We start from the raw sequence: 12,275 nt of genomic DNA on the forward strand, positions 1-12,275 counted from the left end.
AGTCTGTGCTCTGGCCCATAGCCAACGAAACTAAAGCCAGCGGCACACGGTGCTTGTTTTCGTGTTGGATTGCTTGCTGGATGAAAATATTGCGTTCTGATTGGTGCATTTCCATCCATCTTCGGAAAAGTACCAATCAGAACGCAGTATTTTCATCCAGCAAGCAATCCAGCACGAAAACAAGCACCGTGTGCCGCTGGCTTTAGATGTGATTCACAAGTACTACGTAAAATCCGCTGCTTGTTTCGAAGCAAGGTCCGTAAATAGAGGAACGGAACAAAGTTAAGCCAGCGACACACGATGGGTAACGCGACAGTTTCCCGAAAAATGGCGAACACAAGGTTGGTATCAACGAAAACTTCTAGACGACATAATTTTAATTCCTAAAGGTTAGTAATATTATTTAAGTGGTAAGCTGTTAGTTTGCGCAAACTTTGTGACAGCTGTACACACGTGTGTCATAAATATCATGTATCGTCAAATTATAAATGTAAAATACTTTATAATATTAAATAAAAATGACATAAGTGAAAACAAAGTGCGTATAACAAAATAAATGAGACGAGTGAGAACATAAAGTCAATAAAGTAAAAAATATAATAAATAAATAAATATATATATATATATTATATATATGTGTGTGTACATACATATATATGTATGTGTAACTAGATAAATAATTATTAAATGTAAATAAATAATTTAAGTTTTTCAGTGTTTTGGCATGCTTCAGGCCTTACATACGTCCAGAATTTTCAAAAAATCGATTTTTTTTTTAACTTGTTTTTTTTAACTTGATTGTTGTTCTCTATAGTTTTAGGCTTATTTCTGTGAAAGTCGATTGCAAAAATTCCCCATAGATCCAAAGTTATGGTAGAAAATGTGACTGCCCGACGAGAGTTTGGTGCGCGCAGGTAGCTGTCCTTTGTTTGAGACGGCTGACCGTTACTTTCGGAGCGGCTCCAGTCTGTCAGTTCTTTGTTATCGCAAAATATACCTGGGAACATTTGTAAAGCATTATGAGAATATATTTAGGGTCGATTGCTAAGGTTTCTGAAATTGAACGTTAGTTGTCTTTGATTGTTCGAAGCGTACAGTTGTGTGTCTTATTTGAGATTTTAAAAATGTTGAAACGTCGCTGTAGATCGTAAAGGCAGTAAGAGTGAACGATCTTCACGCCCTAAAAAGAAGAAGCCTCCTCAAAGGCCAGACAAGATGGAGAGTGAAACTGAATACACTAGTTCGGCTGCAAAAAAATTAGCGGGACAATTACATGAGGTTTCATTCGATCCAACGTTCTCATACTGTATTTTACAGTTTACTGCTGTTTTTACAGCTATTTCGGAGTGTGTGGTCTGTCGTACATGTGGTGGTAATGTGAAATTTTTAAAAGCAAGTGCCCGTGGACTTGGTTTCAAGTTAAATGTTTTTTGTACAACGTGTGACGATAATATTCAGAGTGTTTTTTCATCTCCTTTGATAAACTCTGCATACGAGATAAATCGACGCTTCACATTCGCCTTCCGACTGTTAGGAAAAGGATTGAAGGCAATACAGCTTTTTTGTGGTGTCATGGATTTAGCATCATGTATCGCACAAACAACCTTTGATTCAATTGTGAAAAAATATTGAAGAAGCTTCAACAGCCGTTGTTAAAGCTTCTATGAAAGTTGCTGCTGAAGAAGAACTTCAACAATCTGCCAATCAAGATAAACTACAATTATCTCAAGATGGAATTATTGTATCCGGGGATGGCACTTGGATGAAGAGAGGCTTTTCTTCGCTTTTCGGAGTTACAACATTAATTGGTTATTTCACGGGAAAAGTTGTCGACTTCGTGATAAAAAGTAGTTATTGCAAGGAATGCGAAATTCACGAAAAGAATAAAGGTACGGCTGAGTATGAATTGTGGTTAGAGAACCATCAAGAACATTGTTCAGCAAATCATAAAGGAAGTGCTGGAATAATGGAGACAGATAGTGTTGTGGAAATGTTTCGGAAATCAATAGAAAATTATGGGGTTAAATATGAATATTACATAGGTGACGGTGATACAAAAACTTTTTCTAATATCACGAATTCTCAGCCAAGACCTCGAGGTAAAGAAGAAAGAATGCGTGGGTCATGTCCAAAAACGTATGGGTAAGCGTCTTTGCCAAGTCGTCAATGAAAAATCGACGTCAATCATAAAAGAGGAATCAACGACTCAGAAAAATAAACGAAGTACATCAAATCAGAGCAAACGAGTAAGTTTGGGAGGAAAAGGAAAATTAACTGCCAAACTAATAGACGAACTAACTATTTATTACGGTTTAGCAATAAGAAATAATATTGACTCATTGGAAAATATGAAAAATGCCATATGGGCGACATTGTACCATAAATCATCAACGGACGAAAAACCTCAGCATTTTTATTGTCCGCCTGGAGAAGAAAGTTGGTGTGATTGGCAGAGAGCAAAAGCCGAAGGTACATTAGGTGAATACACGCACAAAGCCGCTTTACCTGCAATTGTACTGGAGGCAATAAAACCCATCTATGAATCATTGAGTGACGAACAATTACTTGAAAAGTGCTTAGGTGGATTTACACAAAACGTGAATGAATGTCTCAATTCGAAAATTTGGAAGATTGCACCCAAATGTACTCCAGGTAGTCGGAGAATAGTTAAAATAGCTACCAATGTTACAGTATGTACATTTAATAACGGGGCAGAGAATATATTAAGAATAGAAAGATTACTTGGAATAACAATTGGATATGAGGGGTACCACTATTGTCTCGGAGAAAATGCGAACCGGCTAAAACACGCACGAATCAATGCTACTAAAGCAACAAAAGAGGCCAGAACAGCTCGTCGACTGGAAAAAAATAAACAAAAACAATTAATTACCGACAAGGAAGGCATACAATACGAAGCCGGAATAGGAGATTAAACATAAGTTTACAAAACAAATAAAAAAATTCATAATGTTCTTATTTTAGCTGCGCTCGACTTCGAGCAAAACGCACTTAAAACTTTAAACGCGTTTTTCTCGAAACGACTTTTTCCGTCACGGTCGGCATGATAACTCATATAGTTTTTAATATTTTTTGATGCGATTTTTTTTTAAATATTCGAAATCATTTTCTCTATAGTATGTCGAGCCGGATTTTTGATATTTTGATTTAAAAATTTTATAAAAATAATTAAAGTGTAAAATTTATGACGTAAAACGCATACTTTTCTTTAAACTGCCATAAATTGCTAAATTTTTCGAAATTCAAAATTCCGGCTCGACAACTATAACTACAATTTTATTTTACAAGAATTTTTTTAAATTTTGCAGATCGATCAACATTTACTGGAGATATGATGCCGACCGTGGAGCAACTTTTTTTTCTTAGTGTTGTGGATCACGTGAGTTTTTATATAGTAATTTTTGTAAAAATAAAGTGAAATAAAATTTTTTATAAAGTTTAAATATCAATAAATAATATGTACTATTTATTTTTATTAATTTCTATTGTTATCCCTACTAAAAAAATTTTTTCTTTTAGCGCATTTTTGGCGCTGCTAGACGTATGTAAGGCCTTCAGTAAATTATCGGTCATGGTTGTGACTTGGTTCTTTGCATTGGCATAAGTTTTCCACTATTGCAATAAAGAAATACATATCAGATAAGTAATTAATATTCACATAAAATAAAAGATTAAGTATCTATGTATATAGTCAGTAATGATAGATGTTGAACCGATTCTTTCTTTCGATTAATTTTTTGTTTCAGCTTCCCAGCTATCCAAGTTCTTGCAGAATATTAATATTAATTACATAAAACAAACGATATAAGTGAGCGACATAATAGAGAACTGAAGGAAAGTCTTCGTAAACATTCAACAATCATTACATTTTTAGGTATATTATTAAGCATTTTATTGCATTTACTGCCAGAATATTTTTAGCATTCTTACAATTTAATATTATGTATTACAGAAAATTTAATACAACATCAGAGAAACGTTCATAACATGATGAAGAATCCAACATTTTGGGCAAGATCCGATTTTAATTCCTCCTTAAAAAGAAAAGAAGAGATATTACAAGACATTTGGGCCAAAATTGATGAAAGCAAAGATTTAGATTTACTATTAATTTTGTACGAACTATCAAAATTAATAGGAAAAGAGGAAATAAACGCATAACATAACATGTTCTTACTTTCTATTTTCTTTGTGATCCTCGACTTCTCGTGACTCTTGCATCTTCCATTTATATGATTTTTATTTTTCATTTTACTGTAGTTGTCTTCTTTAAGGACCGATCCTCAATTTTTGGGAAAAAGTTCATCATTCTTGACCGTAAATCACAATAACCTTATTTGCAGAGGCAAACCTAGGCAAAACATCCTGTTTCCTAAAAGATAAGAAGAATATATCAGTCAGTATGCTACATGATACAGTGATAAAAAATTTCGAGCACAGCTGTCAAAAGCATTGATGATATGACAGTAAATATCAATGTTACGAACCTATTCTTAGTTTGATGCATTAATTTGTCATCACACTGCTAGTAACACGTCTTTCTCTGATATTTGACGTTAGGATTTGATTCAACTTTTGCTTACTGGGACGCATTCAAGGACACAGTAACCTCAGACTTTGGTAATCTTACTTCACAGGAAAGTGGCCTCCAACTATTAATATTCTGCAAGAACTTGGATAGCTGGGAAGCTGAAACAAAAAATTAATCGAAAGAAGGAATGGGTTCAACATCTATCATTATTGACTATACATAGATACTTAATCTTTTATTTTATGTGAATATTAATTACTTATCTGATATGTATTTCTTTATTGCAATAGTGAAAAAGGATATTAGTCCAGCAATTTCTACCTCATCTTCAGGAGTTTTAAGTGATGTACATTCTATACAATCATCAACTAAAACTGTAAAGAAACGTAAATTAAGCAACGACAATATTTATTCCGATACTCTAAACATGATAAGTAAGACCCTACAGCAACCTGTAGTTGTACAGTCAGCAAATATAATTGCGGGTAACCCTTCATCTAATGCATTAGATCCTGTGGATGCTTGTATGGCATTTGTTGGATTATTATTAAAAGATATAAAGAATAAAGCATTAAAGTTAGAAATAATGCATATATTGATTCAAACAGTAATAAATGCTAACACGCAAGATATGGAAAATATAAGTAACATATAAACACAGTTTTTCTTTTTCAAAGAGAAGTGGTTTCTCTATTATTACCGTATTTTTTGTTTTATTTGTTAGAAAATAATTATTTTAAAAATATAAAAATAAATATTTTAGTTTTATAGTACCAAAGATTATTTTAAACGTATAAGAAATATTTTAATTTTATAGTACTAAAGATTACAACATTTCATTTGGCAGAGTTTTACTGTAAAGTTTTATTGATACTTTGATATACATAGTGATAATTTAATACATATTATAAATAATAATTTGTATGGCTGTTGTGCAATAAATTGTATTCTATCAAAAAATGCTTTACTATAATAATTTGACAATATATTTCCTAATTTATCCTAAATAATGACATAGTATCTGTTTAATAATCTATGAACTTAATCGATTACTTCTTAGAATTGATCAATCGTATTTGTTTTTAAACAGTATTAACCAATCATAATTGATACTTCATCAGTCAATTAAGGTAAGTGATGATACATTTGCTTTAATGTCTTGTTTGACTTTATTTTAAAAAAGTATATACATTACAACAGTAATATTATATTAATATATTATTACATAATATTTTAATATATCATTAATAAAACAGTAATACTATTTCTTTTTGTATATTATATAAATTGTATTGTATATTATAGAAGTTTAAAGATTACAATCTTTTATAAATACATATATTTAAATTTAATTAATAATTTCCCTTCTACACAGCAGTATACTGCCATGGGACAGCACCAATTGTATTAAAATATTTGGCAAACATATCTCTTACTTCTGCAGCTGCAGCAAAGGATCGGTTGCCACCTTGTTGGCCTATATTACATAATCCTGACTCTAATGTTTCTGAACTTTCTGTTCTATATTTAGTAGGCATATAATTAAGTTCTTTTTTATTTAAAAGATAATTATGCAGAAGGACACATGCATACGTTATAAGCTCTACTTTTTCTACAGCTAATGCTATAGGATTTAACAGAACTCTTAATCTATTCGTAAGTATATCAAATGCATTTTCGGACGTTCTTCGTGCTGTGCTGAATCTGTAATTACATATTCGCTTTTGTTGCGTCAAGCCACGTTCTGGATAAGGTTTCATTAAATTAATATGTAATGCAAAAGCATCATCCGCTATAATTACATATGGCAAGTTAACATTAAAACCAAACAGAGTACTTAGTTGTGGTAATTTGAAAGTATTTTCCTTCAATTTTACTCCTCATGGACTTTCACGAAACACTGTAGAGTCATGAGTGCGACCATTTTTGCCAAAGTTTATAAAGATAAATTTATATTCTGCATCTACTAAGGCCAAAAGAATAATGCTATCTGTCCCTTTATAATTACGATATTTTGATCCATCACTGCGTGGAGGACGAAAGACGATATGTTTGCCATCTAAAGCGCCTATGCAGTGAGGGAATTGCCACATAGTTTGAAATTTTTCAGCTATGATTTCCCAATCTTCGTCTTTATTTGGGAATAACATCACTTTGTCTTCAAGCACTGTAATAGCTTAATAGCTATAATATAGTTAATAATAATAGCTTGCAATACTTCTGGTATAATTTTTGATAAAGTATTTGGAGCAATTCTTATGGAAAACGAGAGATCTTGAAACGAGTTGCCAGTTGCTAAAAATCGAAGAGTTACACTCAATCTCATTCGAGGACAAATAACTTCTCTCATTACTGTATTCTTTTTCTCAATGTATGGAGTAATGAGAAATAATAGTTTTTCCATAACCTCTTCTTCCAGTCGAGTATAATTTTTGAAAGATCTAGGATTTTCAGCTCTATAAGCAGAAAAGTAAAGTACATAGGACAGGAAAAGAAATTGAAAAAAAAATTTATATTAATAGATTCATACTCACCCGAGTTCTGTAAATAACATAGTAAGTACACTTGCGTAATTATTGCGCCGTTGTAACCATTGTCGACTCCATAAACGTCGGCGAAATTGATTCCGTCGTCTTTGTTGCAACGCTATAATAAAAAAAAAATGAAACTGCAATTCTTTTACGTTTTACTGCAACAGCAATTATCTGTTCCATGTTTATAATGACCTAAACTGCATTCCGAAATTCACTGTCAGTACTGAAAATACATAGTTTGTGTCACGTATACCATAGAATTTCAGTGCTAGCAGTGAATATCGGAACGCAGCCCTAATGCAAATCTACTTATCTTTCAACCAGTACGTGACCCGCATCATGTGAAGCCAAACCAGCAACACAGCCAGCAGAGTTGTCTGCACAGCTACCCGCATAGCAGCAAGTAAGGACACCTAGCAGACAATTCAGCAGGAAAACAAGCATCGTGTGCCGCTGGCTTTAGGTCCTCTCATGGCCGCCATTTTGGAGCCAGAGAATCTGGGTGGATGTACGTGATACTATGTACGTGTAATATTATAGTTTAGTTGTGTGAGTGAACAGAGTAATCAAAACATAGTTTAAGATGTAATCAGAAGTAATGAAAACATAGTTTAAATACATTCCCAACTACCAATGAGAATTTTCAAAAGAAAGACAATTACAATACCGGTTGTAGCACCAAAAATAGCAAAAGACGAAAATAATTTTTGACCTGACTGTATGTGGTTAATCAGCTGAGCCACGATCGCCGTTATTTACGAGCCAAGTCGTGTGAAGTGAATGAGAAGACCTAACTTTGTTCCGTTTCTCTATTTACGGACCTTGTTTCGAAGGTTAGATTGCAATAAGGGACAGCGGCAAATTGTTTCCAAGTTTAGCCCTCGAGGCCGTTGGGTGTGATTTTATCGCTGCGAAACTACGTGTAATTCTTTACCATTGAGAACTGCGTACACGCGTGGTCCCTCTTTGTACCATATTTCATTAATATTCTAAAATCTATTTTACTTTTCGTAAAATGGCGTTGGGGCTTAACCTTAACTGATGCCTGTAGCGAAAATTGAGAGAGAGAGAGAGAGAGAGAGAAAAAAAGGGAGAGATGGAGAGGGAGAGAAGGAGAGAGAGAGAGAGAGAGCGAGCGAGCGAGCGGCAGATTGCGACTCACTTTAGGCACTTGGATATTTGGAGCATGAGATCACGTATGAAATATATTCAAATTTAAATTTACTTGATGGAAACAAGTAAGTCGTTGTTTCCATTAATCGGTTTACACACGCAATTCATGTACAAAATGATGAAACCTTATTAAATACACTAGCCAATAGTAACATTACATCAATGTTATGATTTCTTGTTCAACAATAGGTTTGTTTTCTATTGCTACACTGGCTGCACTGGATGCTCCACCTTGCATCAATTCTCTTTTCCTCTTTTTTTACAAGTGTCGACGACATATCTGTATCTTGTCAAGTTCTGAATATGTCACAATCGCTCAGCGATAGAAAACAAATCTATCGTTGAATGAGAAATTGTAACATTGATATAATATTACTGTTAGTTAGTGCTCATTGGAACATTATACAATCAAAAACATTATATCGGTGCATGTGTGTATGTTCATTCTTGTACATATTTTGCAGTTGGAATAAATATCTCAATTTTCTATATATTGATCTATGGTCGATGGACACATATTAACATAATGTTAGTTTGTACTGTCATAACAGGTATACACACTTCTCATTTTCTATCGATGCTGTACAGCAATTCCTTCAACGACTCTACATTTATAGTTTGCAAGGAATCGGAAACATCCTTATCATGGGCAAAATTCTGCTCTATGCTTGAATCCACAAGATTCATTTGTGTATTATCAGAGATCTGTGAAAAATCTGTATAAGAGTCTATCAAGTTCTCTTTTTGCTTAGGCGAGGATACTCTCAGGTGTTCCATTTCAAAGGTAGAAGACGACACGCTGTTCTCGAGACGCGACATCATCAGTGAGAGTAGATCATTTGTATTCTTCATGTTTATCTTCTCGTTATCCGACTGTGCCTTCTCCATTGTCTCTGAAGATTCTTTGAGTTTGATGGAGTCAAGATCGTCGGTACTCCATGTCTTGCTCTTTGAACTTTTGCTTGTATTATTGGCGCCTTCAAGTTCCAAGGTTTGTTCTTTCTTTGAAGATATACTGCTCATCTCTGATTGCAACGCAAAAACATGTTGTCCTTGAGCATTTATTATCAGCACAAACTTGTTCTCCTCCTTATCGACGGTATTCATAACAGTTTGGCTTTCTCGTATCGATTGTAAGGTGTTATTTTCCTGTAGCCTGACCGTTTCATCGTCATCGTTGGTCTTTTGTGCGATCGTGTTAAGCGATTGCTGCATACTCGCCGATGTCTGTGCAGGACACTTGTGCGTCCTTTGACTCACCTAGAAGCATAAATCACGCGTGTGAGAGGCGGGATCCAACAGCGAAAGACGTACGATCGCGAAGAAGCATCTTGTAATTATTATACGGAGGTACCTTGTATCGGAAGCTTTTGCCACACATTGTGCATTTATAAGGCATCACTCCTGTGTGAATTCGACGATGGACTAAATACGAAACACGTTGGCGGAAACACTTTCCTGCGGAAGAATCAATACGGGAAGTACCGAGGGATTACTGTTGTATCGTTGTTAAGAGTTCGTACATTTATTCACGCCAACAGAAAGATTAGCGCACGATTTTGCGGAAAATTACCTGCTCACAAGGTCATGCACAGCGCAGAGTATTACGGACACTCGGCAAACGTGAGTACACGGAGTAATCGGTGTTAAATTATTAGTTAATCCGAAACCCAGCGGATCATGGATATCTGTTAAAGAGACGCCGCGCGCTCGCCTTCAGCTCACTCTTCGGCAACTTCCGTTCTCTCCACAACGTACCGCATGTCTCACACGCGAACGGCTTCTCCCCGGTGTGAATTCGCTCGTGGTTGTGCAACGTGGAAAGCTCCTTGAAGGACCTGCCGCAGGTCGCGCAGGTGTGAGGCTTGTCGTCCTTGTGATAGAGTCTGTGCTTGTGATACGACTGTTGGAAGGTGAAATTCTTGTCGCATATCTTGCACTTGTACGGCATCTCGCCCGAGTGCAGCCGCTTATGCTTCTTCAGGAAGTACTTGGTCGTGAACATCTTACTGCAGACGTCGCACTCCCACTGCTTGCCCTCGTGTGTTTTCAGATGCTGTATCACGTGTTGCTCCTGTCGTCGTGCCGGCAAAACAAAGATAAGAGAAAGAGAAAGAAAAAAATTCGACAAAAATTTACGTTAAGAGACGAAGTCGGGAAAATATTCTCACTTTCTTGAACCGCTTTCCGCACGTGGGGCAGTTGTATCCGACATCACTGTGCGCTAACTCGATCTGGCCGTCTTTGGGTAAGGGACCTGCGCACACACAATTGTGTGTAACGTAAAGTAATCAGACCGGATAATTAAACTGGCTCAAGCGAATTCAGAATGCAGCAATTGCGGTCACTTGCCTAAATTGTGGCCGATGTGCACGACTCGCATGTGCACCATCAGACTGCCCCTCATTTTGAAAATCTTGGAGCACAGGTGACACGAGTAATTTTTCAGGACCTTCCCCTGGACGTTCCCCAACTCCTGCTCGTGCACTAACTGCTGATGCAGCGCCAGAATGTTCACGTCGGGGAAGTAGAAGCCGCAGACGTCGCATCTCTCCATCTTGTCCTTCGGCGTTGCCACCTGAAAGATCTTGGAGCACGTTTGCGCGGTCAGTATCTTCCTCTGCTCCTTGGAACTGTGCTCTTCATCTTTAACGTTCGTCTCTATCGCATCGCGTGGACTTCGTCTGCCGTTGGATCGTTGTTCCAGCGACGTGTCTGTGCAACAGATCGGCGCCACGTTTGGAATCGATCGCAAGTCAGAGAGGTCGTTCTCTTTATCCATCAAATTCACCATCGATTGCTCTTTCGCTACACGTTGACTGTCGCTCGACTTTGTCACGCACTCTGCCTCGATACTTTGGTAGACGTTGGTGTCCACGGTTGCTACCACCTTCGTTACGGCCAAGGACCCGCAGCTTTGCTCCTTCATCCAGTCGCTGGCAAAGTCCGACATGGTCTTTTCCGCCTGCGTATTTTCCTGAGACACACTGCCGTTGCTGAAGGATTGCGTGGCACAGTGTGTCTTCAACACCTCCTGCAAGCTCGCTGTCGCTCCCAGCGGTACGTTGTGACTTTCGTCCGCCTGTGGGAGAATATTTATCTTGATCACGTCGTAATTGTAATCCGACACAAACTGCTGAGCCGCGCCTTTCTCGAGCAAGTCTGGGCTCGATGCTTGAGATTGAGTGTTTATGAGGTGGACCTTGCTCCCTGTGATTGACGCAGCGGAACTTGACGACTCCGTGCAAGCGCCGCTGTTGTCGATCGATACCTGCGTCTTGTCCAACTGCTGTGTCTTCAGCATGCTCCAATTCTGCGGGCTGATGTTGTGCAGATTGTGGAGGGCGATTAGACGCTCGTTATTAGGAGTGATGACGTTCATGTGCTTCGATGTCTCCGTCGCATTGTTGTCACTGCTCAGATTGATCGTATGACCGAACAGGTGTATAGTCAATTTATCTATGCCTAACAGCACTTCGTTACAGACAGGGCAGACAAGGGGTCGAGTGGCTACACTCACAAGTCCGGCTCGCAGCGCGTCAAGTGTCAGAAATCCAGGCTGAGAGCACAACGGGCAAGCCAAGAGTCGTGCGCACATTTTGCGCCTGTTGACTCGCGAGATCTTCTGTGTCGTCGCGAACGCACGTCGTTCCTGCGTATATTTACCAATGATCTGTACGAAGTGCGAAACTTTACAACGTTGTGTCACCGCGCATCTTGAACGTCTTCCAAGAGCTCGCAGAACGAATAAACTGATTAAACGAGGCGGAACTGTAAAGTTTCAAGCTTTGGCAGCGCAATCTTGTTAAAATTATCGGGGTTATGCTTGAACTTGACCCAGTAACTCTCCGAGCAGAGTTCAGGGGATGCGACACTTCACGAGACGGTGGCTACTCCGGTGGAATTCCGCAAAGCACTCCCACAGGTTTCAAATACGCGTTCACTGTGCACGCAAAATTCCCACACCTCAAAATCTAAATATAGAAAGCGGTATCTCGGGCATTTACGCTGAATTC

General features: G+C 37.5%; 2 protein-coding genes across 7 annotated transcripts; one reads left to right on the forward strand and one right to left on the reverse strand.

The window, feature by feature from the left end:
- Positions 1-834: 834 nt before the first annotated feature.
- Positions 835-4,189, forward strand: LOC105181477 (uncharacterized). Of its 3 annotated transcripts, XM_025307350.1 has the most exons (5): positions 835-2,652; positions 3,330-3,400; positions 3,541-3,664; positions 3,768-3,895; positions 3,974-4,189. In XM_025307350.1, the coding sequence occupies exons 1-3, from the start codon at positions 2,139-2,141 to the stop codon at positions 3,568-3,570; spliced, it is 615 nt and encodes a 204-aa protein (XP_025163135.1). In that variant the 5' UTR covers positions 835-2,138; the 3' UTR covers positions 3,571-3,664; positions 3,768-3,895; positions 3,974-4,189. The 3 variants fall into 3 exon arrangements, with proteins under 3 accessions (XP_025163135.1, XP_025163143.1, XP_025163129.1); XM_025307358.1 differs by lacking the exons at positions 3,330-3,400; positions 3,541-3,664; positions 3,768-3,895; positions 3,974-4,189 and having other exon boundaries at positions 835-2,246; positions 2,317-3,169; XM_025307344.1 differs by lacking the exons at positions 3,330-3,400; positions 3,541-3,664; positions 3,768-3,895; positions 3,974-4,189 and having other exon boundaries at positions 835-1,889; positions 2,087-3,169.
- A 2,070-nt stretch (positions 4,190-6,259) lies between these two features.
- LOC105181479 (zinc finger protein 90) lies at positions 6,260-12,234 on the reverse strand. Of its 4 annotated transcripts, XM_025307369.1 has the most exons (8): positions 11,531-12,234; positions 10,612-11,341; positions 10,431-10,516; positions 10,018-10,333; positions 9,614-9,717; positions 7,799-9,519; positions 7,087-7,604; positions 6,260-7,008 (listed from the first exon to the last, which is right to left on the reverse strand). In XM_025307369.1, the coding sequence occupies exons 1-6, from the start codon at positions 11,855-11,857 to the stop codon at positions 8,824-8,826; spliced, it is 2,259 nt and encodes a 752-aa protein (XP_025163154.1). In that variant the 5' UTR covers positions 11,858-12,234; the 3' UTR covers positions 6,260-7,008; positions 7,087-7,604; positions 7,799-8,823. The 4 variants fall into 4 exon arrangements, with proteins under 4 accessions (XP_025163154.1, XP_025163150.1, XP_025163148.1 ...); XM_025307365.1 differs by having other exon boundaries at positions 8,021-9,519; positions 10,612-12,234; XM_025307363.1 differs by having other exon boundaries at positions 7,908-9,519; positions 10,612-12,234.
- Between the last annotated feature and the right edge of the window lie 41 nt (positions 12,235-12,275).

The sequence above is a fragment of the Harpegnathos saltator genome, unplaced genomic scaffold (assembly GCF_003227715.2).
Source record: "Harpegnathos saltator strain DR-91 unplaced genomic scaffold, Hsal_v8.6 scaffold127, whole genome shotgun sequence".
NCBI lineage: Eukaryota > Metazoa > Arthropoda > Insecta > Hymenoptera > Formicidae > Harpegnathos > Harpegnathos saltator.